At 37.2% G+C, this 27,967-nt stretch overlaps 1 protein-coding gene across 1 annotated transcript in view; it reads right to left on the bottom strand.

The window, feature by feature from the left end:
• Positions 1 to 27,967, bottom strand: part of CTDP1 (CTD phosphatase subunit 1) — a 122,067-nt gene that overhangs the window by 37,932 nt on the left and 56,168 nt on the right. The window contains exon 12 of the mRNA XM_067290945.1: positions 882 to 1,069. Coding sequence (XP_067147046.1) covers positions 882 to 1,069 — 188 coding nt within the window. The remainder of the gene's footprint in view (positions 1 to 881; positions 1,070 to 27,967) is intronic.

Raw genomic sequence — 27,967 nt, forward strand, 5'->3', positions numbered from 1 at the left:
TCATGTGAGTAGCTCTCAAAAGTTAAAATAATGTTGGTAAGTCACTTAAGTGCTATTACTTACATTCTCCTCCATTAAGGGAAAATTATTAGTTTGTAATAGCATATTTAACCTATTGAGCTTAAATTCTTACAACCGAAAACTGAATCCAGTTAAGAGAACAGAAAGAAAATAAAATGTACACCTGAGCCACGTTTGCAATTTTAGCATTTGGTGGTGATGATTTCAGCAATTCTAATTTAATACTACTATGGTCTCCATCTTGTATTGTCCTCTATATATCTTTAGGCTTAAAAACTGTTAAGGGGCTTCAGATTGACAACTATTCCTTAACACATTTAAAATTTGCATTTATTTTTAATCAAGTTCTAGTTTACTAGAAAATTGGTTGATAGCCATTATTCAGTAATTAATGGGTGGGCATTAGAATAATTTTTCCAGAAGAGACTGGTAAGTTTATACTTATTTCTAAGAGACTAAAGCATAGAACTGCCTAAACATTTATGAATTTCCCACAAAGAAACTTCTCGAACATTCAGGATTAAAAAACCCAGCTCCTCCAAACCATGTTTTATCTCAGTTATGATAACACTGCAGAGGGCACGGTCCTGAATCTGATTCAGAATTAAGACTACTTTAAAAGAAGCACTATTCAGTGGTCTATTCCATTCTTTCAAAGAGCACGTGAGATCCTAGCTCAGATATTTATTATGACCATTTCTTCAAATCAATCCCAAAACATTTTTGCAGAGGTAAACATGACATAGTTTCAAATAGTTACAAAAAGGCTTCCTACATACTGCAGTAACAACTACATAAAGATATGCAGGAACACAATGAAACATTATTAACACTTCTTTTTACATTTAAAAAACTCATACCTGGGTACACTGCCTGTTAAGCTTCTTTCACTTGATGATGATGATGATGATGACGATGAGCCAGGTCTCTGATCTGTTTTCATTCCTAGAGTCTCTGTTGTACTAATTTGAGGTTTTTCACTTGCCTCTTTTGGCTTTTTTTTTTCACTATCACTTTCATCACTGCCTTCTCCTAAGATGTCATCAACCTGCCAAATATTGAAGAGTCAGTAAGTCCTCTAACAGGCTATTATATATCAATCTTCCATAGTTATCAGATTGCTCTTAAATAACCATTAAAAAAAAAAACTTCATCTTCCCTTGACCTTTTCAGTGAAAATTTAAAGTAAAATAAAATAATATTAAATAAATTAAAAATTAAATTAAAAATTCAAAATTAAATGTCTTCAAAGTGTTTTCCATAACAGTTCCAGAAACATTCTATTCAAACTAAACATGCTTAGTCTATGCTCAACTTAAGATATACACACACTCACATACATGATAGAATTGCATTTGAAGGTGTTTTGTATTTACTTAGAGCAATAGTAAAGCTGTACAAGAAACAAGAAAATACATTATGGAATAATTGCTGTCTCTTTAGAAATCAAAAGAACAGATGTTTTACACCATCTCAATGTATACAACCATTTGTGCATGGCATACTGAAGTCTCTAGCTAGTAAGTATTCTTACATTTCCAGGTATTCCTGGATAAAGGCATAAATTTCAAGAAGAGTATTCCTAAATAATAGAGTACGAAAGAAACTGAACATAAAGAAAACACTACTCTAACCAGATTCTGTCTACTTATGTACTAATTAATAAGGCAAATCTATCAAAACATTTACACAGTTCATTAAATAATTGTCTGGCCTTTGCTTCTGAGAAGTTGCTACAGGATTTCTTATTCTTCTAAAAACATGCTAATTTGCTCTACCAGGACTGCAGCTGCTGAAACTACCATTAAAAGCAAATCATACTTATGAGCTACACCACTCAGCTTCAAAAGGTTATATTCTCTTTTAGTCAGTATTTGACCTTCAGAAAGAAATGAAAACATGAGAAAATATAGCTGATGATACCACAGTCTTTATTTTTGTGACTGGCAGAGGACATGGAAAGAAAGCTAAGTGTGACTATTTCTCTACTGATACTTAAAGATTTCTCCTAAAAGCAGCAAATCTCAGCAACAACAAGGGCAGGCAGGAAAGTCACAGCTGCTCAGCCTTCCCATTTCTCAATACTCCTAGCATTCTTTTTCTAGATCTACCAGGCTCATACTATCATGACTGACAACTTGATGCACAGCCACCATGAGTAAAATATCTTCAAAAAAAGATGGGTTCTTCAAAAGATTCCAGTATCCTCCCCTTGTCCACGTGGTCAAGGCTATGACAAGTTCAAAAGAAAGGAGGATTATTTCCAATTCCTGACAGAGTCACCATTCTCACCAAAACTCAGTTCTTGCTGCCAGGATCAGACTTTCATAGTCACAGTGTGCATCCTAGACAAATGACAAAACTCCAAAGCTGAGAAATATCTCACTACTCTGTTTCTGCAAATGCCACACCTGCTTCATGAAGAAGAAAAACTCTGTATATGAACAAGGACCAAAAGATTTTACACTGCCTGCAACTGATAACCCCAAAGGTAAAAGCAAGCCATGAAATAAGAAGGGTCACTTGCAGCTGGGCCTTCGTAAGTAGGTCTCCGATTCATACATTTACCTTGATATGCATGGCAGGAGAGTTAGACTGAGCAGCAGAGAGCAGCCTTAAGTGCAAAAGGACTAAACCTTACCAGTACTCGACTTCAAATATTGTAGAACTGAACGAAACACCTTTCTGAGAAAGGGAACTCAAGGAACAGCTTACGAGCAAGACGAGAGGGGAAATGGAAAACACAAGAGTGTGGTAACAATCAAAGACCTTTTCCATTTCTCTTTGGTGTCCTATGGAGATAGGCAAGCCGTATGACCCAAGATGATGAAGACGCTCGGCAGGTGATTTTGCGAAGCACATAAGTGACTCCCTTCAACACTCCTTCTGTTGACTTCAGAAGGATGGAAGATGCAGCATTTGTCTTCAGTCCTCTGCTAAACATACGCATTTTGGGGAATTATTACCCTTCTACAAGCCCTAGTCAGCTACTCCTTCTAGAGTGCTGTAGCAAATCATCTTTCTTCTCTATCTTATGCCACCTTTCACTGAAGCTTCTGCCAATCTGCACTGTTGCAAATGAGAAATGATGCAGAAGGAAATGAAGGAAAAAAAGCAGGAAGTAATTCAAATGATTCTAAAGTAATAAATTTGAGAATTGCCAGCATAAAGGAAAGTGAGGCCATTTTGTTTCAAAATATATTTGTGGAAAATAATTTTTTGAAGATGTGACTGTTTCAGAGTTCTACAACTCAAGCTTTAAAAACTGTATTTGAAAATACACGTTATCCTACCCTTGGATGGAATGACTTCTGTACAAAATGAAATATAACTTGCTAGCTTCTTAGACCTACAATTTAAGCTGGCTTTCCATTGACCCTTGTTGTGGTCTCCTTGTCTTGGACCCTTTTAATTACATGAAATGTTGCTGTCTAATATCCAGCTTTTTCATTGTAAAAGAAACCATAACTAAAAAGGAACCATGTATCAGTTTAGGGCATCTAAACACAGATGACAAACAGTTTCAGGTAGAAACTGTAGTATATAAAAATCACTATGTCAAGTTAAAGCACAGCTCATCTAGTCCAGAATGCTTTTCCCACAACCAGTTGTCATCATACATGTAGAAAATAAGAATTGTGAAAAGCCTTCCAGGGTCAAAGAGACTGAAAGGATAGGTAGAAATAAGCGAATAGCAAATTGGGTAAAAGTGCATAAAGTATGCAGGATAGATTTTTCCATGTGTACAGGAAACACAGAAAATTTGAAGTGTTTAAATACTACAGTTTCTGGTATGGGATAGTAGGAACACAGTATCTGCATGTCTTTTAATTTATTAAAAGATACTCATTGTAGCTAACATGCCTAGCACTTGGCAGTCAAATGGCAGCAGAGAACTACAGCAACTCTTTTACAGCAAGCTTTATGTTTAAAATTATATTCTCTCATTACAAAAGATGTTAAGGTTTTCAAAGGACAGAGTTAAGGTGACAGATATTCATATTTCTCTCACAAACTGAACTTTTATGGTCTTTTCAAATCTACTTTGTGTGAGCAGTTTTGACAGGCTAGCAGTCTAGTTATTGCCATGTCTTTTTTCTTTCATTCTGCACAAAGATTACTTTGGTCTCTTGAAGTCTGGAAAGTCATTTAGGATTAGACTGACTAAATTAGCTCTACACTTACATGCCCCATTCCTGTGGAAGGCCATTTAAAAAGCACATATAAACCAAGTATTCGTGCATAAATATGGCAAAATTGGAAAATGATCGCATGTGAAAATCATCTTAGTTAATACAGATGGTCCTTAGAAACAACTTTCCAAACCACTTTAATTAGAATAGTTCTCAAAATACAGATATTTAAGCAACATCTATATACATAGAGACATGTGTTGCTACCTTTAAATCACATCTTAAAGAACAGAGGAAACTCAGTCTGTTTCAGACCAAGACCGATGAACCAACTATAACTTCTGCTTATAAAATTAGGTTTTAAGTCATTAATACAAATGGAACATTTGTAATAAAACATTTTAGAAGAGAATGCCAGCTAATACCACACCTTATCGATAAGATACAGCCCAGGCATATTTATCGCTTAAACACTGCCACAGTAGCTATCTTTAAAATACTTTCTGATTTTCATAACACAGAAAGAATGATTCACATAAAAAAAAAAAAAAAAAAGATTCATCCCTTCAAGAAGACAAAGCATTCCATTTAGCAACAGAATGAAAAGTCTGACAAATCTTTTAATACCTGACTATAGCCCCCCTTCCCGCTCCAAACCTTCAGCAGTCAAAACTGTTTTATTTCTCATTTAGGAGAAACATAACATATTCACGTACACAGAAAATATAAAACCAAACAGCAATGAAATTTTTGGCCTCATATTCCTTAATTATAAGTTGCAAAGTACCTAAAGCTTGGGGGGGGGGGGGGGGCTGAAACATTATGAAGCAATATCAAACCAAGTCAGCTGGAAAACATTTCTCAAATTTTGAGAAAATACCCACCTTTTTACAGGCAATGTTTTGGGACACTGTTACAGATTTGACATAGACACCTACCATGATGCTTTGCCTCTTTTAGAAGAAACATATATACATGTAAACTACATGTTTAAAAAACAGTGAAGCTGTGAATAACATTTTAATCCTTGTTTTTAAACTAGCAAGTATTTAACAATTCAAATTTCAATAGGACTGAGAAAATGACTAGTTTAAAGAGCAACACATTCAACAACCTATATGACCTTCTCTCCTAAAAATGATATCATACTCTGAATCAATTCTTTACTGGAATTACAGAAAACTCTACAAATAGGTCTGATGGACAGCAAAACATCTTGCATCCCAGTTTTGTATGGAAAATACATGCATTTTCCCCCCCCGTTTTTCTCAAAAGCCTGTTTATATTTTTCTCCAACTGATTGCTTCACTTAAGGGAAAAATAAAGGAAAAAAAATATTTTCAGAGAGGACTTTAGGCATGTTTCTAGTGCCCCAGGAATTACTGTTCACTGTTAGCAATGGGAACAAAATTGAACTAGCATTGATAGTAAGCAGAGGCAGGAATAAACTACATTTCAGCTTAACGCCTGTGTCTCCTTAGCAAGTATTTGAGATTGCATTGAATACATCATGTCTTAGGAAGATCTTGCAACCTAACCATGCTAAGAGTTCAACTACACTTGTTAGCAGTTTTTACTTTTTGCAGCTGTGAACAAAAGTTCATCTGAAAAAAGTTTACCTCATCCTTTGAGATAAGGAATCTCAAACAGTACAATTCCTTGAAATGTAATAGGCTGGGGGTGTGGAAAAAAGATGAACCATGAAATGGACACCACATCTTTTCTAAATATGCTTAGATACATTGCCAATATCCTGAAATCCCAGTTTGCTCAAAGCTGTTCCTGAGAACCAAATGGTTCAAAGTTTAGGGCTGTTCTGGCTTGACATTTTCTCCTTTACCAAAAGGTATTTTGGGAGTGATGTCTCCCCCATATTTGAATGACTTGTATGAAATTTGTTGATTTTTTTAATATTAAAAAATATAAAAAGCTAGTGTTTTGGACTTGCACATTACTTCTAAACTACAGGACACAGACTGCCCAAGGCTGCAAATATAATGCATATATTTCTAAAATTATCAAGTAAGACTGCAGGAAAAGAACATGAGAGAAAGACAGTGCTTTTTAACTATGTCCTCAATTACTTGTAAAATATCGCAAGCCACATCTGCAATAGAAAGCTGCCACTGCAGCACGTGCACCTTCCAAATGCTGCTGACATCCCAATTTTGTCAGAATGAGCACTTTGCTATTTTGCCATTTATTTGCTAGGGCAGTAGAGCTTCACAATGCATTAGCAGTGGTGGCAGGAGATGCACTTCCGCGTAAGTCAATGTTTCTTTTGTGGAACTGTTTGGCACGTTCCTCTGGGGAACTTAGGAAGTCTCCCTAGAGGACACACAGCTTGCTTTTATAAGCTCCCACAATTCTCTCTTTGATCCCGTAACATTTTTTTCCAACATTTCCTTCTGCTTTGTCCCAGAATTTACTCTTTATCAATAGTTTCCAATTTCTCTGTCACCACATGGCAGAAACACTGACTGAACCTATCAGCAATTTTCACACACATTTTACAGGAAACGTAAAAGAAATCAGCAGACTTTTTCCCGAAACTTCCACACAGCAGTAAAAATGAGAAACTTAAGAAAGACTGGAGGAGAATGGTGATAATGAAAATTGCCATGTAAAACAGCACTTCTGGGCCTGTGAAATTATCAGTAAACGATGGTATCAGGTCACAAATCAAATCAGAGAGAACTGATAGTGGCTCCATCTTTCTGGAGTTCTGCGCTGAACTAGTTTTAGCTTTCTGGTAGAGAGATACAAAAACGCAGCTGCTCTGACAGTAGCAAAATAAATGGGGAAAATACTGCAAAAAGTTTACTAACTCCAGATTATTAACCAGTTAGCAGGAATTAATTTCATATCAATAACTCTAAGGAAGGGGCAGTTATCTTCCTCCCATCGCCCACTTACACGAGACCACTAAACACCACAACACCGCAACACTGGAAGACACAACGCAAGCCCAAGGGCATGCTCAGTTTGGAAGCAATGCTTCTGAATATGCAAACACACCATAAGTTATCCCATAGCAATGTGGGTCACTGGGGATATTTCACCGACAATAAAGGTAAAGATGAGAACCCCTTTTAAAAAGCTCTGTTCTTCAGAAGGCTCAAACAAGGTGATTTCCTGCCCAGTTGCCCACACTGACACAGCATATATTTGTCTGACAAATTCTTACTGTAAGACACTCAAATGATTGTCCTTTGCTTTCTCAAGCTCCTAAAATCATACACTAGACATTTGGGTAGAGTAAGGAAAGGTTTTTCTAGAGTGGGACAGAATGCATTATGTATGTGCATCTGACAGATTGAAAGTTTAAACCCAGGAGCAGAAATAAAAAAGCACTCTTGCAAGAACAAGAGTGATAAGCTGTGATAGGATTGATAAAGCACCTGCATAAGCTTCATGAGGCAGAAGAGAGTCAACATGGGTTCAGTTAGCTTTTGCTGATATTCATCTTCAATTTCAAACCCTTTTGATAAAATCTTTTATTATGTTGATTAGTTTTACACTGAACAGCATAAAACAAGTTTTACCCATACGTAAAGCTTAAAAAACAGATCAGGTTTTGGTCAAAAATCTTTATATGTTAGAATAGATTTTCTACTATGGTTACTATTTGAATGTTGAGCTGGTTTCTTTCGAATACAACATTAATCTAATTTTTATATATATTTTAAAAAGCAACTGATTTGTGTTACATTGTATCCTTGATAAAAGAGGCTGAGTTCAGCAATATGTCCATAATTTTTTTTTAATTTCTAGTGAAGCCAAGTAGCAGGAAAGCAAAGTGATATCGGCACAGGCGTAAAGAAAATAAAGCTGTACTTAAAGGCAGAGTTCTACTGAAATTCCAAAACCAAACAGAACTCTCAGAAGGAGCAAAAAATATTTAAAATCAACTATGTTTATCATTAAAGACGACTGCAGTTATTCTCCCTGTGAAAAAAGTAGAATCCTTGGGATTTTATGGTAAGTGTTCAGAACTATCAATTAGGTTCAAAATAAGGGGACTAAAGTGAGGTAGAACCGTTTGTCTCTTCCCCCCCAGTGTACAGATACTCCTGGAAGAGCCAAACCAAGTACATATCTAAGCACTATTCTCACATATTGTTTTCTGAGACAGGAGAAAAAAATATTTTTGTAGGCTACGCATTTAACTATGTACGTTGCAATTAGTTAGTAGAGAAGTCATTGCAGGCTTTAAATCTTCTACGGATTCCTTCCATCCCCAGTGACCTCCCTAGCCACAATAAAGATGTACAAAACCCGCAACTCTGAGATGACGACATACGCATGCACACGCAACTCACTGCACATAAAATTTTGAGGAAAAAACTACCACCACAGGAGGAGCTCTACAAACAGGTCAGACATTAGAGTGCAATAGAAAAACATACAAGATTGTGCACTTAAAAAAACAAAACAAAAAAAACCCAAGACAGCTTATTTTTTACCACAGTAGACCAGGTATAGAGTTAACACAATTATTCACAAAAAATTCAAGCTAATTCACAGCAAAAAATATACCAGTTGCCAAAGAACTAACTAGAACCATATCTAAAGTTTAAATAGCAAATCACAATTTTTAAAGGAAAATAAAATGGAAAGCAGGAAAAATAAGGACAAGTCTACCAGAAAGTGAGGAAGATAGTTATTGAAAGAGAAATTTTATCTATAGATAAGTAAGAGAACTGGATATTGAGGAAGATAACCTATGAGAGATGACTGTGTTTAAAATAATTAAAATAGGCTTCATTACAAGTTGCACAACATAAAATCAGCACATTCTCAAAAAAGGACTGGATATATCTTAGAACGTTAATACAAAAATAAAAAATGTTTAAAGCCAACCACAGCTCTAGCCTATATATACTAATAAAAGATGACTCTTATGGTTTGTTTGGGAGCTTAATTTTAACTACTTAAAGCTAGCAATATCTTCAAATGTCTGAATGACCTCACTGCAAATATAAAATACGTCAATGACAAATATTAGGTTTATTAAAACTCATTTGGTTATATTCTATTGAGCACTGGCTCACAAACACATCTCCTTGCCTAAAATAATCAAGTCAAGGGGCCTGGGGGGGGGGAGGAAGAGAGAAAAAAATCCAACAAGGACAGGCTATGGGTGCTAGAGTTATGCTTAGTCTTCTAGATAGCTCTCAGCCTTTTGAGTTTTCTAGCAGAAATTGCATGCTGAAAGTATCAGTTCTACAAAATACTGACGCCTGGAGTCTCCCAAAACTAGAATGGACAAATTGTGCACCTGAATTCTCAAAAATGAACACACAGGGTCAGTACATAAAGGTGGTGGTGGGGGGGTGGGGGATGAGGGGAGTACTCCATCAGAAATTCTTTCACTTTCAAAGTGAAAAGTGCACAGTGGCCCAAACAGGTTAAAGTACTGAACCAGGGCCAAAATCAAGTCAATGCAGAGAAAAAATTTTTTTATACTTTTTGTCAAAAGTATCAGAGTGTTGGTGTTTTGGCTTTTAAAGTGAGATTATAAAATAAAAATGGAACTGTATTGCATTTATACCCTTTCTTCAGAGTTAATACCATTTACTGTATTTAATTATTCTCATTCTTTGCTTTTATATTTATACGTAAACACAGATCCATTTTTTTTTGGTTTCTTTCCATAATCCAGCAGGTCACTTTCACAGGTTGAAATTCAGATTCCATCTTTCAGCAAAAATAAAATCAGCTTCTTCATTAATAATTAAAAAATCCTTAAATCTTTACACTGTGCTTCTGGAATACTATGCTATTAACAAAGCAACAAAAACCCCATCAATTCTGCTGCAAAGGAACCAAGTAGTAAGTCCCAGAATAAAAGGGATATTCACTTGTATTCATTTAGTTATAAAAATGGTATTTAAAATACATCTCGCTTTTGTCTATATCCTATAATGTGTTTTTGAGCGGGAGGTGTTGCCTTTTTCTTCTATAAAGGAGTATTATCCATTGATACATTTTTTAGTTTAAGCACTGAACAGATTTCTGAGTTACGTAAGTCACGCCCTTACAATGAGAAAAAAGTAAATCTAAAACATATGTTTCCTGTCGATTCGGGTTCTGAACTTCATTCATTTAAACAATGTTACTGAATTGCATACAGAAAAATTGGTAGGCTCTGGTACAGAGCTACCAGTTCTAGGACAAAAAGCAATTATGTGAAGAAAAAAAGCTTTGAGCCCTGGCTCTACATTGAGAACAGCTGCTATGCTCAAAATTGAAAAGCAGCAATTTGAAAATATTATGTAAAGTTACTTACAGGAGCTCCCATTGGCAATCGCTAGGGACTGGGCTTGGACCATGTTATGGAATCGACATTGGCAACAGCAGTCCCAATAGTTACAGTTTACAATACTGCTGCTGCACAGCATTGGCTATAAAGCCTGCACTCATTTCAATTGCAACCCTAGGCAATATAGTAAGTTCCTATAAGACAGATAACAGAAAAAAACAACCAAAAAACCAGGTAGCTCATATTAATTTGCCCACCTACCTTTTGCAGATGAAAAGGTAAGGTAACTGTGACCAAAGCTGTACAATTCACTGTGTTTGTTTTTACCACTGCATTTAATACTTAAATTACTAATGAAATAAAATGTCACTTAGAGGTTACACACTGATAATGTCATTAAAAGGCTGCACTCAAAGCTAGTAACAATTCCATATTCTTGCTTATAACAGAGTAAGATTCTTAATCAGAAAAAACTCATTTTAAAGTTCTGAATATCCTTGAATTTCCAGACTTGCAGGCTACATCTAGATTTGAATAGAAACTTTTGCAAAATTTTTCATAACTTTAGGACAAATACTTCAAATTGCTAAAAGAATCATTAGCTGAAGTCTTTCCTTGGCAATCAGGGTGCCTAGAGTGCTGACTCCAGGATTCTAGGCAGTCCCTATAAAACACTAACAATATTAGTATAATGAAACTGCTTTCTTCATTTAAAGCAGAAACACTATGACTTTTGGAAAGAGAAAAAAAGCCCATTCCTAACTATCAATTTCTGCAATACAAAATGAATTCTCATTGACTAAAAGTTACTAATTGTAAAATTCACAATGACTTTTTAATTCAAAGTTACCGAAGAGAAAATGTCTCAAGGGAAATAATACAACAGCTTCTCCAAAGCCTTTCTGAGACAGTAACATGACCGCAGCCTGGGAGCTGCAGCCTTTATCTGATTATGAAGCCCATGGCTTTAATCTTACTCTCCTTTATTCTGTTTTCAAAAGAAAGCCTCTGGCAAAAGAACATTAAATAGCAATAATCCCGTAAATCTATACTATGATTTTTTTTTTTTTTTTAAAGGGTGAAGTCTTAGAAGAAAATAAAAATGACTACAATGCACTTGGCCAGAATAGTTGTTCTTGTTGGGGATCACTGCAAAAGAGACAATATTTCAGCTCTGCCCTAACTGCACATGATCTTATGACCATAAGGGAGAGGAAGGATAGTCTGAGGCTACCGAAGGCAGCAAGGGTAGAGCTTTCCATTTCTTTCATTGCAGCATTTCTAAGATGATGATTCTGTAACATCTGTAGAATCTGTAGATTGCTGAGAATAAACATGCTGAAAATTCCAGAAAGTCTCCAACAGCATGAATCAAAGGCTAATGAATAACGGAATGATCTACAGCTACACTTAAAAAAACCATGTGCTTCCTCTGTTACTTACCATTACTTATTATGAAAACTTCTGGCTTGGCGGTAAAAACTAAAACAACAAACAACAACCCCTCCACCCTCCAAGCATTAGGATAAAGCGTTCAGTCCTCAAATCCTTTGAGGAGGACCAGCCCCACATGAGGACATGCTAGAAACGCTGCCTCCTTAGCAGCAGATGGTCTTTCAGTTTAGCAAAATTGCTCCGCTCTCCTGTACTGTATGGCTTAGTTTTGTAATGCCACTTTTGTCATTTGGCTATTATTACTTTATCCAATTATTAACAGTTAAATATTATTACAAAAAAAATGCACGTCTGGTAAGACAGAGTCAAATATAATCCCTTCCTCCTCTCCAAGCTCAGTTAAAATAGCATTTGCTAAAAAAGATTAATTGAAACCTCAGTGACTAGATTACTTTGAGGTACAGTGCAATGTTTCCATTACTAGCTGCAAGACCTTAAATAGAAAAAATATTTTCAGCCCACTTTAGACCTAGATTTCTACACATCTCAGTGCCCGTTCCTAATAATTCTGAGTCCATTAGCTCACTTTAACCAAACTTAAAGATATTAATTTCTTCCAAGTATCATAGATACAAGCACCTGAGTAGGGAAAAGACTATAATTAGAGTTCAGGCTGCAGCATGAGGCCAATTCTTACTGGACAGCAGAGAATCCACTCAGTTTGACATCAGGAAAAATCTTTCCAACTATGGCAGCTAATCTGGTAGTTTTAAAAGTTTTTCTTTATATATATTTTTTCCTCTTTATGAAAGCTTAATTTTGCGTTTGCCTCAATGAACTGAATAGCTTTTAATGTATATTCTCACCAACTGAATGTTTGGAAACAGTTATCTGAGATTCAAAACATTATCCATGTCTTCAGGAAAAAAAAAAAAAAAAAGCTGATGAGTTTATTAACAAGTTTTCTTTGAGATGTGATAGTACGACTTGTGTCATACACATAGAAAGTCTCTCAAAGCACTGGGAGACCAGGGCTGAATTTAAGTCATTTTGAAACAAATCATTGTCTCCTAGGAAGATGTCACTGGAAGGATAAATTGTCAGAAGTAGATTAAGCAGTCCCTCAGTACACAAAATTTCAGAGATCATCTATGATATAACTCAGTTCCATTTCTTCTGAGTAACCTTTGAAGAACTCATCTCTCAAATTCTGCTGCAGCAGCATTTCAGTGCTTAAGGAACACGTTTTCTTTCTTTGGCATTTTTCTCTTTTCAAAATCCTGACTTGATTTTAGAACCAAGTAATGCATTTATTCATGTGCTTCAATACTCCTTTATCTTGAATGCTTCAATTCCATATTTTACCATGCTCTATCACCAGTTCAGCTGAACAGGTTGTGAATCAGAAAAATCAGAAACATTACGAAAACTAGTATCATAAAATACGTCTGTGCATGTGTGCATGTCTGTTTTTCCTTCTACTTATATCATTTCCATACACTGAAAATCTTTGTACTATCCCATTTTTGACAAATGCTTGCTTAAGGTCAGAATACCAAGTCTGGCAGTGCTATTATATATACTCCGATAGATTAAAAAAAATTGCTGTAAACTCCTTAAGGAATGCTATCAAATCTTTTTTTAAAAGAGAAAGCTTTTATGAGATTTCTTTCATGTGTAATTAATTTAGAGACAAAAATCAGCTCTCTTGTCTTGGATCACTAAATGTAAATTAAAGGCATACTGCTGAAATGGTGAAGGGAAAATCGGTCAGAGAAAAGACTTTACATTTATATACACCCAATCACAAATTGCATATTATTCAATATTGGCTTCCCAACTGAAAATCATAGGATTTGACTATTAAATGTGCTCAGTACTTGGCAAGTTTGAAGGAAGGGGAAGCCATTTGAGTGTTCAGCATCTCTATTCTGTTAATAGCAGACTATGAATCTTGCTTTTTCTATTTCATTTACCCCACCCATTTAAAAAAGCCAAAACAAACCAAAAAACAAACCAAAAAAACCCTTACAGGGCATCTGAGAGTTTATTAGTTTGAAAGCACTTAGAATCACAGAACAATTTAGGTTGTAAGGGACCTCTGAAGGTCACCTGGTCCAACTCTCTGCTTGAAGCAGATCCCATTAGATCAGGTTGCTCAGAGCCCGGGCCAGGTGAGTTCTGAGCATCTCCAAGTATAGAGATCCACAGCCACTCTGGGCAATCTGTTCCAAAGTTTGATCAGCCTTGTGGTGAAGAAGTTTTTCCCTATATATAGTTAAATAATCCATGTAGCAATTTGTGTCCATTGTCTCCTGTCCCATCACTGCACCTTTGAGAAAAGCCTGGCTCTGTCTTCTCTATACCCTCCTATTACATGGTTATAGGTCACAATAAGAACTGAACTCTCATCACAACCATTAGAGAAGAAAAGACCACAAGAACAAGACTGGAAGAGATCTAAAAAAGGTCACCTGATACTTTCTCTCTTTTTCTGTCTAAAGTAAGAGATACTACCCTCCCTGAAAATGTTCTCTGAACTATTCTACAAGTCCAGTAAAGAAGAACTTGCTCTCTGGTGAAGTTGTAAGTTCCAACGCTTAACAATGTTTATCTGTATTTATCCCAAAAGAAAGATAAGTATTTTTTTTCCCGCATATAGTTTAATTTAAAAAAGCCTGGGTACTCCTAAGTTCACATTTCTCTTCTTTCAGGTTAATATGCTACTTATTTTCTGCTCATCAATTGTTCTCTACTGTATAAGTACCAACAAACTTTTTCAATGTATGATCATTACAGTTACAACAATGTTATCCTGCATTCAGAAGTCTCCAGCATTTGCCTTGTGATACAGCAAAGATAGTTTAAAAACCAGACGCATATGGCTGGAAAAGTAAAAGAATCATGCTGAAGTCATACAAGTGATTTTTACATAAGTGGAGTATCTGAACCACCTCATAAAAATTCTAGTGAGAGATGTATTCTTCAACTTTGTCATTTAGAAGTCTCTATTAATAAAATCAAGATTATGTCTAGGCACTCCAGTTACAGGTTTAAGGACAGCATTTAAATGGTATCAAGCGCAAGCACCAAAAAGTTTTTGCCTTGAACAACACCAAATCTCTGTGACAGATGGAACACAAGTGAATGGGAACAGGCAACCATTCATGAAAGCTCTGGGAATAATTTTTTTCATATATATTTCAGTATTTCCAGGGAAATTAAGTTAATTGGTTAGCAAGACAAACTACTGTCTACAGAGTCTGTACAGATTTACTGCTCTTCTGCAAAACTGAAATATACTTAATGGGTTTATTTTCAAACACACTAATATATATCTTTCCCCTTACAATAAGATTGCTTTTTCCTCTGTTGACACAGTTGATACTAAAGGATGCAAACTTTTTGTACATTTGACTGTGCTTGAAGGAGAGTTTTCCAAAAACCACTTAGGCCTTCCTCTCTCTGCCCCAATGTCCTCTCATGCACTTTTATTTCTGAAAGTTTCCTTCATGCATCTCTAAGTGTGCATACATTTTTTTCTGAATGCATCCTATGCAAGTGTTCACCCTGGTGCTTTAAAGCATTTTGAAAATACCTAGAAGTCCCACAGAACCTGACAATATGATTCCTAATTCTTAAAAGAAACCTGCCAAGACTGCTCCTGATATTTTTCTGGCATCTGAGAGCTCCAGATATGCATTAAGTGCTGTTCTGACAGAACAGACTTGCAAAAGTCACACCACAAGGTTAGAGGAGCTAGCACATGCAGAGTGAGCAGAAACAACTGAATGAGCAACATGCCCTCTGAAAAGAATTACTGAACTTTCTTGCAGCATGTGGGACAGACTCTCCCCTTGCTGTTGTACAGGTTGGGGGCTGAACAGCTGGGCAGGAGCTCTGCTGGGAAGAACCTGGGGGTCTGAGGGGTCTTGAGCAAGCTCAACTGGGGCCGGCAGCGTGCCCTGGCAGCAAGAAAGGCTAATGGCATAGGGGGCTGTAAAAACAGATGTGCAGGCAGTACTTTAAGGGAAGTGATTATTTTGTGGCACTTGTTTGGCTGCACCTGTTATACTGCACCCAGTTTTAGCCCCCCCATACAGGCAAGGCTGACATGCTGAAACAAGTTCAGCTGACAGCCACCAAGATGGGGGCCCAAAGTGCTGCCCTGTGAGGAGAGGCTGAAGGACCAGGGCTTGCTCAGCCCAGAGAAAGGAAGATGTGAGGGAGGGAGGAGAGAGGAACACCCCTAGCAGCAACCTTCCAGTACCTAAGATAACATTTATTGAGAAGACAGAGCCAGGCTCCTTATGGAGGTAAGCACAGCAGGACACAAGGCAATGGTCAAAATGAAACAGGGCATTCCAATGTGACAAAAAAAACTTCTTTGCATCATGAGAACAGGTTACCCAGAGAGACGTGGAGTTCCTGTCCACGGAGGTTTTCAAATTCCCACTGGGCAAAGCCCTGAGCAACCTGGTCCGAACTCAGCGTTGACCATGCTTTGAGCAGGAGGATAGACTAGATGACTTCCTGAGATGCCATCTAACCTTAGTTATTCTGCAATTCTATGAACTCTGACTGTGCCAAAATGAAGACAACCATCTTACTAAGGAATCAGTGCATCAGAAAAGGGAAGAGCTTAGAAGAAGATCAGATGTTTTGGCCTTTGCTTTGCAGCATATTCTCAGAAGGACAGAAAATAAGTGCTTTACAAATTAACGACTAGAAACTTGTTTGGAAATATTTATACTATAAATGCCATTTCAGTATTTGATGCAGAATTTGTGCATTGGAATCAGGTCATCATAGACAAGCTGTAAAACACTGGTGTTCAAGATATTCTTCAAGCAATGACTGAACATCTGAGGTATAAAGCAGGAGACTGCCGCATTTGCTTTCCAACTTACAAATGTATTTTAAGTGTCCTCTAGCTTTTGACAGATGTCTCTCTATGCACGTTCATGTGACTCAGTGCAGCACTCTTTGGTTTGCCCAAAAGCAAAGGGAGACAACTTTCTAAAACAATGTTCTTTAAAAAATGCCCTTACTAATTCTGACAATAAAATTACCAAATTAAATTGGACTCCACAGTTTTTTGACATATTCAGAATAAACACCTGTTCTCAGTTTAAGATTTTACAGTCCTAATTCCAGCTTTATACTCTTGTACAAATCAGAGTTCTCCTCCTCCATTTTCCTCATCTTTCTCTTTGCTGCCATCAAAGGCCATTTTAGTGCCATTTGGAACTGTTTGTTCTTTTGTGAAACAGATTTGAAAGTTAGAGCATTCCACCAAATGTGTTGCCAGGTGCTTGTAATGGTACACATTTTTTAAGGAAGAACAGTAGCTAGGATCTTGGGTGGCTCTAATACAGAGCTTATTTTAAAACTGCAAGGCTTCTTCTATTAGGATAGACAAATCAACCATTAAATTTATAATAATATTTATTAAAATATTTATTCCTGGTCTCTGAAGTACTGATGTACTGATTTTTTTATTTCAATTGACATCCGAGCATGAGGATTGTGACCTGTCCTCTTTATATACGAAAGCATCACAAGCAATTTACAAGACTTTTAGGGGAAAGCAGGGTTGCTGGAGTTTGGCTTTACTTTCACAAATTCAGAACTGCTACTTTGCGTTTTCCTGGAAGGCCATAATAATAGCACTGAAATTATTGGAGGAAAACTGACCACCAAAAGAGAAGAGGATTTTGGTTAGACTACGCAAAGCTTTTTCCCTCCCCTCCACAACATTACCAAGTATCAAGGGGAAAACTTAATGACTACACCCCCAATGACTAGTTGACAGATTTAAGTTTAACTACAGTTTTTTTCTGGTCTTTCAAGACGACCTCCAGAAGGAAGCAGGACTGACAGCTTGAGCATCCTGTTGTCAGACTGGACTGTGTGCAACATAAAACTGTATCCCATTGTTTGATGGGCAACATTTTAGTGATAGCAAGAGCTTAATTTTTACCTCCATTTTTTTAAGCTCAATTATGGCTTAGCTACACCAGTTCCCTGTTCCCTTTCACTTCATGCCTACACAAATAACTATGCCATAACAGTACATGATGCTACATGACAGCATGTAAGACAAAGACAAAGTGGGAACAAACTCTGGTTAAGCATCTCTACTAAATGTGCAGCCACAGCTTGACCTGTGGAAGTCTGCAACAGGGAGCATGACCAATGACTTGGGAAACCTGGGTAAGAAGTATCACCAAATATTCTTTCATGGCCAACACAGAATTTAATAAACTGACAAACCCAACCATACGCTACGATTTCAGCTTACTGGCATTATCAGATAGTGAAATTTGCCACTGGTAATCATTCACATTTTTCCATACCGGTAAATCTTAAAAAAACACAACCAAAAAATCTGCAATGAAACAAGAAACCTGAGTTGCGTGCTCAAGTTTCAGAACCAAACTTTACTAAGTGTCCCGACTTCAGCTTAGGTGAACCTTCATCTTAAAGGAATGAGCTGGTGAGTATATCCACAGATAATACAGACTTGAGAGAAAGTTCTGTTGTACTCTTTTGGTAGAGATAAGCATTATCTAAATAACCAGAGACTGGAAAACCTAGAGGAATGTCTGTTGATGCTACACAAATACAATACTAATACACAAACTCAGAGAGGAAAGGGAAAGGAGAGAAGGGAAAATTTTTAGCATACAAATACACCTACAATAATCTACAATCAACAGAAATTATCTTTCAGGTGTGCGAACTGAACAAAGACTAACATCAATATAATCTTTTCCTCAGCAACAAAAAGGCCTGGTGAAGACAGTCTAAGATTAGACATGTTTATACTTGTTAAACAAAAAGGTAGGACTGGTGGGAACACATCAGGGATTTTTGCCTGCTGTAATCATGTAGCAGTATAGATCCCATTTTGCAAACATTCATAGCAATAGGTAAAAAATTCATGACAGTTTACAGTAGTACTGCTCACCCTTGTTTAAAAACAGGACAATATCATGATATTCTTTGTTCTCAAAGTCATCCTTACTACTAAAAAAAAAAAAAAAAAAAAGCATATTTTGCTGATGTGTGTTAGGATTACAATTTTGCAAGTTTCTCCTAAACCTGGCTAACTTAGGCATAGTAATCAAAAAAAGCTGCCAGTTATTAACAATGTCATGACCAAAAACCATTGTCTTTATAGAAGAATGGTTACAGCTGTGGCTATTACTACAATAGGTGTGAGAAACCAAATATTCCATACCTTATAAAGAAGATATATACAAATATAAGCGAAAAATTTCTGGTATATATGATATACAGATACACACGCACGAAAACAGTATGGTTTTTTTGTGCCTCAACTGTTCAAAGATTTCTCACAATGAATCCTTGCTACCAGAGGCTTTGGCATCTTTACTACTAACACAGTTCTAGGTTTTACTATCCCAGGGTTAACTGAAGGCATACAGAAGCATTTAGAGACTGAATAGGTGTTCATTACTAGGCAGCACATTTCAGAGAAAAACACACATTTTTCCATGCCAAAGGTTGAATTCCCAGTTGTCTTGTTCAGCACCAGAAAAAGCTGTTTAAAAGTGATATTCTGCTAAAGGAAGTTGAAAATACTGAGATGAGACCTCATACAAGATAGGCAAAAATGAACTTTCATTAATCTGTGAGTGCAGGTTTCTGTATCACAGGTGCAAAGGCAGCTAAACCACTGCTGTGTAGAGCCATCAGGATCCAGCAGGGCTTACTAACTCAACACTGTTCTATAAACACAGCTGCCCTTTGCTCAGTGCTGTTTTACTCACATGCACTATGACCAGGCTAGTAAACCTACCCCGATCCAAACTAGATATAAGCAAGGCCAGCTTGGATCTGCCAGAGCTTATTAGCTTTAGCTTAATCTCAGTTGGTAGCATTGCCAGACATGGGCTGGCTTCATGAAGAGTTGCTCGGTTTTCTATGAACTGCCCTCTCCAGCAAGCCTTATTAACTTGGTCTCACTATCACGCATTTATCTTTGTGCTCAAGCAAATGAAGCCACCGCAGACAACAAGCATGGGGGAACACTATGCAGCGGCACCTGAGCTGGCTGTGCTAGAAACTTAAAGAAGGCAGGGAAGCCAGGTCAGTTTTGAAGAGGTTTTTGCTGAACTGAGCAACATGACTGCAAACGGACTCTGCACAACCAAGCATGAGCTTTTAAGCACAATAGTGAAGTAGTATGAGCTCAGAAAGGAGGTACTCTGTGTCCGTGCAAAGTGTCCCACATAGATCTATTCGTTCTATGTCTAGTTCTGGCTATTACGTAAAAAGATAGAAAGCACAATGAAAAATAAGGCCCGGATCTGAGAAGTGGACAGTTTCTATAACAAGCTCAACATTAAGGTGATGGACACTTTGCTGGTTTTGATATGATCTCTGTGTTGTGGTATGTCAGCTATATCCATTCTTCAATACCTCTGTGATGAAGCAAGTTTGATGTTAGAGCACTAAAATATCTGAGATAGGCAGCTGTCTGTGCTCATCTCAGAGTGTGATATCATCATATTTGCTAGGAGGAGTGACAGAATGTCATCTACAGATGACTGTGACCCCTGGCAGAGAGCAAGAGAAAGTGCAAGCTCTCACACACGAACTGAAACAATATGGCATAACAACTACATTATCTCAAAATCTAAAATTAATACCACTACTGTAGACATTAAAAAAAAAAAGTTAGCAACATGGCTGAGGTAATTATCCATTTTGTGACTGCATCACAGCAGGGAATTCTCTGCATCAGTAGGGGGCTCTAGTTCTGCAGCTTTTTATAGTCTATGTCAAAGTTGTATGCAGGGTGCAAATATTGTTGATAATGCTGACACAGTTGTGCGAATACTTGCAGTTGCAAGGTGTTCATACTGAGAGATACATACTGAGCAGCTCCATTCAGTACTCTCGGAGGCTGGCAACTGACAAAGAGTTAAGACTCCACCAAAGCTAAGGAAAGATATTTTATCTCACAAATGTCTTAGAAGCGAGTGGTTTTAACTATGCATAATTTCAATTTAAAAATAAGTCATCTTATAACTGATCAAGAACTGCTGATTAAACACTAATGATGCAAACTGCCACTCAGTGCTGCATTTAGAAATAATCTGGTCTCTATGACACCAAAAGGGACTTGCATTTTTATAATCCCCAAATTCTAAACACAAATAATAAATAATCATAGCAGACTAGCATTATACAACTGCTTCTGAAGATTTTCCACACCCCTCAGCATATATTATGCTAAATTCCATAACAATATTCTTTATGAAGAAATACAAATATCACAGCATCCTGATAAAAATGAAAAAAGTCATGAAGAAAGCTCAGTTTTGGACAAAGACTTGAGCAGACTTGTTTAAATACCATTCACATATAGAAGAACAGATGGAATTTCATATGTTAAAACATGGTAGATTTGTGATGAGGTTCAATCCTGCCCTATATACAGCCCCATAGAATTACGTTAGGGATCAACTTGCAAATTGTTTTAACATGGCTCAAACAACTCATTTTAACTGTGTCCAACTAGTGTTGACAGCCTAACTGCATGTGATTTAGAATATAGAGGTAGAGGCATATGTTAAAATGAGGTTGTTGAATTCTATTTAGAAAAGTTTTGCCCCATTTTCACTGAACAGGCAATTGAAAAAGACTTGCAGCTTCTCTTTTAATAGGCCAAACAGAAGGCTGCATTATCATTACTGCCTAAAAAAGCCACACAAAATGTTATGGAAGAGCCTTCTTCCTACTGAATATGCAACTTTTGCCTTCCCCTCTCCCTCTTGTAAGTACATTCTAGAAGTGGAAGCTTTATAGATATACTTTCCATTTCATAAAGAGTAACATTAGAGTAACATTTGCTATACAAGCAGGCATACTTTAAAAGCTAACAGAAGTAAAGTTTTTTATATTTGGAAAAAAACGCAAACACAGAGCTTAAATTTAATCTTATTTTCATAATAATTTTTTACTCAATGTTTAGCAAAAATCTTAGAATGATAGCAATGTGTAAAAACAAACTACTTTTCCCAGCACCTTATGAGAAAAATCCTCTAAAACCCCAAGATTCATTTCAAAGGAACAATTTTGAGAACAGCTTTGGAAGAATGGCATTAATATTAATACATATTAATACAGTCTGCCAACTGAATGTATCAAAAGGTTTCAATCTGTTTCTCATATTCCCCCACAGCATATACATTCATAAAAATAACTTAAAAATGAAAACAAGATGTTTAAGTACACCAGAAACTGTGCCTAAATAGTCTTTTCTAAGCAAGCTGTGTAGAAAAACAGAACCATTCCAACACTGATTACATACTTGAGATAATATCAAAGTAGATACTAATCCTATTTCCTATTTCAGTAATTAGTTATTGCAGGCATCTCCATGCAAAACATGATATGACCTCAAGGTACTTTCTACAAACTCTTTAAAAAGTTGCCATGTTTGGGGCAAGTCTGGACCATGATGTCCTCTTAATAGTTATTGAACATAAAAATTAGCAGATCAGCTTCATGCAATTAGTGAGTAAACTGATGCAAACAAACGTCATCCTGAAAAAAGGCAAATAAGTGTTTTACATGTTGATAATCAACTCAAACTTCATTAGCCTTATCTACACTTTTTTTTTTTTTTTTTTTAAGTGTTCTTTTAGTTAGCTGAATAACATTGAGTCTCAACACTTCTGATCAGGACGATATAGCTACAAATTAAAAATGATCCATATTGATTTGTTTTAATACATATCACATCTTCTGTAATTATAATGAATAAAAGTGTGTTCATACATTTTAGGATTGTTTCCATTTTTCAGTGGAAAATGAATTCATTAAAGCAAAACATAAAAATGCAAAAACAAATCACTGATATCCAGCTTCCTTTAAGTGCCCATCCTTCCTTCTTTCCCCTCTCCAATCCTCTGTATTGATCTCCTTCCATTCTACGCTACTGATTATTATTTCTGAACTACTAAAAAAAATACTGATCAACTTTACTCAGGTTTCTCTACTAATCAAAGATATGGATGAAGTAGTTGCTTTAACATTATAATATTTTGAATATTTAACTACTTTTATGTTACTTAGCCCTACTAGAAAAGGGGAAATATCAAAGTCTAAGCAGGAAAAAACAGTAAAAACACTTTCCTTATTCTACAACAGCTTTAGGCTATGTTCATTACAAAATAAAGTAACTTTTGTTAATGCATCTGCCAGTCATCACCCTACAGCAAGTGCTCCATGAACATAAACAGCAGCAGAACTCTGATTCCTGGCATCACAGCTTCCCCAATTCTCTACAGATACTACAGATAACTAATTTCAGAGTGAAGAAAAGCAAGTGACACATTTAGTCTTGTTGTGTTAAACTACTCAGCACTTCAAATAAAAAATGAAAAGCTGGTTGGAATGGAAGACCCGCTCTCATTTCTCCAACTTCTACATTACCACCTTCCTTAAAGGAGAAGCCGATCACAGCCCACAGCTGGAATGGCCTTGAGAGCCAGCATATGAAGGTTGATGAGAGGGCAGTAAACAAGGAAACACAGGAAGCACTGGGAAATATCTAGTTCCACAATGGTCTAGGCCAGCCAATCTTAGGATGTTTTGCTCTGTTTATGCCACAAAGTGTTTTGGCAAACTGCTTTCACACATGCTGTTACTCTCTTGTAAGTTTTTGATGAAGAGTAGTGTATTTATTTTGATACTTTGCCATATATATGATTTCAACCTATTTACCTCTCTTTCTTTTCTTTTCTTTTTTTTTTTTTTTAAGTCTTAGTTCTACTGGAATTGGTCTAATAACTTTAAAGCATACCTCCTAAATCCAAAGGGTCAATGTCTCAGTACAACTGTCACTGACAACTGCAAGTGTACACAAAATCACATACATTTTTTAATTTCAAAAAAGCTACAATTAACAGGAAGGGACTGCTAGCCAAATTTAGTATCTGTACAATTTATAACATGCTATATTTTAAGATGCCACACACAAGGAATTTTATATGAGAAACATAGCTTTGGAAATTCAAGGAAATGTTAATACACAGAGCAGCACCCAAGTGACCCTTGGGCAACTGTTATTTTGCACTAGAGAGCACATCCATTGCACTAAGTTAGTATTTTTAAGCTAGCCAAGAGGCTACCATTTACTGAGACAATAGTTTTCACTAAGCTGAGGGAGGAAAACACTGACCCTTAATTCACAGCATGGTATATTCACTAACTTAGAACACAAAATAGAAATTAAGGGATCCATCTGCACCTACAACGTTCAGACGGATGAAAGCAGAAGGCAGAGTGACAAAATGGCCTTATATAAGCAGAATGTTGAAATATCAATCTTTATATATGGTACATATATCCAAACCTATTTAAAAGGATAAGAACATGCAGAATCTGCTTCAAATCAGTAGAACCATTCTAACGCAAAAGAAGTTACTTTGGCAATTCCCACACTAGAGAAAGCTGTATACTTAAGCCCACTGATGTGCAGAACAGATCTCTGCAAGGTGGTCATTTTTGCAGCTACTAAGTACATATCCAATCAGATGGTGGGAGTCAGTTCAGCTCCACTAACTGTAGTGAGAGATGTGAAAGCTGGAGGTCTGACTGGTATGAGATTCACTTCTTTTATTCCCCTGCCCCAAGTCCCAAACTGAGAAGAATTTAAACCAGCGAAATATTTTACCTTAGATGGCAGAAATGATGACACCTGAGAGATGCCACTGACAAACCCCTTGACAAAAACAGGATACTAAACACAAAAACATAAAGATCATACAACTAGCAGACTGTGTGTGCACAGGTGTTCTAAGACATGAGTAATCCCAGGCCATCTCAGATGAGAAGGCACTGCAGAACATAATGCAAAATGTTTCTGCCGTGAGGGTTTCCTTACTGAGCTTTCCATCAGTGAGGCCCACACTGGGTATCTGCCTAAGATGGCTTCTCTTCTGATCTACAAGTGTTAACAGTGACAGAGATGTAAATGCCTATGGCTGGCTGTCTTCTGCTGTTACTTTCAGCCTACCACGGATGTGGCATCAGCCTATAAGAGTATCATCACAAGATGATCAATGGGTAACCTCTGGGAAAAGCAGAATTGTATGTCATCCTATATGGAGATAATTAACTACAAAGGAAAGGAGCCATGTATGTCTTTACATGATTTGTATGCCTTTACCCTACATCATGCAGCATGTGTTAGCTAATAAATCTTATTTTTGGACATGGATACAGAAGACTTAATCATTTGCACTCTGGCTTCCACTTTCTGGGTTTTGTCAGCAGTCTACAGCAGATCTGCACAACATTCCAGTGGTTGGCTGGTAGGTCAGCAACTTTCACCTGGCCGCAGAGGAACAACAGCTCCTCCACTTAATAACTGCACCTAACATGCACCGGCAACAGTTCTGTACCTCCACAGTAAGTAGCTGGACAAGTGGACTGCTGCAGCAAAGCAGTGTTTGAAAACCTCCTCTTTAAATGTGGTCTTCAATCCTTGCCCTTTGGTGAAACAGCAACATACCACAAAGACTACAGCAAACTAAATACAGACTGTTATGAACAGAATTTTTATGAAGTATTTTTTTGCTGATTATATATCAGATCACCACTTATTTAGAAATAGTTTTCTCCAGGTTTTAAATTGTTACACACAAGCTAATTTCACTTGGTGCATTTAATTCTACTTCTCCTTACCATTCTGTAGCAGAGCTGCATACAGTAGCAGTCAGTGGCAGACCACCTGTGTCTAGCTAGTACAGGAAAAGAAAGGGGAAAAAATTTCTCTCAGCTGTGAGGCTGCAGCCTTAGCAGGCTGTACCTTTCTCCGGTAGGGATCCATTCATTGCACACTTACTCCGACTTGGCAATTTCCCTTTGAAGGGCAACCCTAGTATTTTAATCCTTTTGTTCTTGCACTTTAATAAAGTTGAAGCAGTCCCTCATGTCAGAGGGAAAAGAGGCTACCACTGATCTGGTCTCCCAGATCTTTGGCACTGATAAAGATGCAAAGGCTAAGTTACCATAAGCTGCAGCACAACAGCTGGGATACTATTAATTTCCTTTGGCTTATTTGGTATCTATAGCACAACTACAGCTAAAATAATGGGAGAAGATAAAAATGCATGTAAGATCGAATTTTTATATCAAAGGTGCCTACTTGTGGCTGTTCTTCGACATGCAATATGGGAATGGCTATTGCTTTTTCACTAAGAAAAGCCATGAACAGCTATTTAAATATGTTAAGGATGGAAAGAGTTTTAACTTATGAAGAAATCATAATGAAATTGTCTTTATTGGCTTCCATCTTGTACCTTCTAACAAAACTCTCCCACATGTAAAGTACTTGCAAATTCTGCATTGCTTGGACCTATGTGGCCTTTTCAGAGATTTTTGCAAGGAAAAAACAAAAAGACTTCCTGCAGATGTTAAACTCATCACAGCAGTTATTTATTGCTTGTTACGACCACAGAAACAGCACGTATAAAACCCTTACATTTTCTACTTCATTTTATTTGGGGGGGGGGGGGGGGAGGGAACGGGGACCCAAAAACCAAAACAGTGCCTAAAGCTAAACAGATCCTTTTGACCCAATAAAAAAACATGATCTGAATTTGCCAGGCAATTCAAACAAATGAGCAGAAATAGTGAGGATGCAGTTTTAAATCCAAAGACTGCAGTTCTGCCTCTACTGCACATTCCCAGCTCCTTCTACCCTCTGGTCGCTGCTGACTCAAGTACTCATGCAGCTACAACGACGAGCTATTTCAGAGAGCCGATAATGATGAAAATTGAGTGATCTTTTCCAACCAGACCAACTCCCTGACCTGGCTTACCATGCGAACCCATGTTTACCCACCCTGGCTCAAGGGTAGGAATGCAGCAATTGAGACATGGGTTGGCTTATGCTGTAGCAAAGCCCCACTGAAAGGGATGGACTTTTCACCCTTCTTGGGCCACATATTCCTAGCCCCATGTCTCTTTCAGCAATAGCACTTGCAGTTACGCAGCAAGACATCACTGGTGTTGACTAGAACATGGACTCCCCCTCTTTCCCAAGTTAGTCTGCAATCAGCTGATCACATAGCCACAAGATCATGAGAGCAGAAAGAGGAGCAAAAGGATTTTTGTGGCAGAAAGTACCACACCTTTTAGTGACACTGTTGCAGAAAGGTTTATTATCCTTTAACATAGCTTTATGAGGGACGGGATGCAGACAAAAGACTTTCTGTAGAAATTAAACTAGTCACAGCATGAGAGCAACTGAACACCGATAAACAATGTTTATGGAGCTTATTTTCACTTTGTTTATTTGATAACACTCCTGACAGCGGGATCGCTTATATATGCTTCGCTAAGTTTTTATATTTTATGGATTACACTACCACAGATTCTCCTCTTTCATAAGTGTACTACCACATGAGGCAATGAAATCCCATTCTAGTAGTTACATTACATTGCTCCTCCATAAACACGTTATTGTTACCAGGGGGAAGGCAGCAGTCACAAGGCTAGCCTATGTTAGCCTGCAAAGGTTAGTTTTCCCAGCCTGCCTCTGTAGGCAGCTCCTAGGACAAAATGAGCTGCTGACATAAGGTGGCACTACCACATCTAGCTCAACCTTGTCATTACGCATCCTCTGTGCCCGCTCCTTCATGTCACTACTAACACTGGACCCCTGAGCGAACCATGTTAGGGATGTAAAATACTAGACATGCCCACTTCCCCCCAAATAAGCAAACCCACGACACATCCCCATACAAAAAAGAAGTGAAAAGTTTCTGCCGGTTCAGCTGCCCGAGGGTCAGAGAAATGTAGATGTTGCAGTAAAAAGAGGGGTGGGAACAAAGCATGGTGGAAGGGAAACCTTTGGGCAGCAGCTATAACTTCAAATCACACTCTTGGAACCAAAGCTAAAATGACCACAAAACAAATCCACTGGGAAAAATAATCAAGCTGCATTCATTCTGGAGTGCATGAAATCTAGTTTCAAAACATACTATGCAGCTTAAACAAAAGCATAATTTAAAAGTAAATCATCTTAAGTTAACAAGTCTGTATTTGTAGAATAGGAATAAAACCTCTACTTTCCTCCAACTGCAGCAGCATACAAGCAATC

This window comes from Apteryx mantelli, chromosome 2 (assembly GCF_036417845.1).
Source record: "Apteryx mantelli isolate bAptMan1 chromosome 2, bAptMan1.hap1, whole genome shotgun sequence".
Taxonomy (NCBI): Eukaryota; Metazoa; Chordata; class Aves; order Apterygiformes; family Apterygidae; genus Apteryx; species Apteryx mantelli.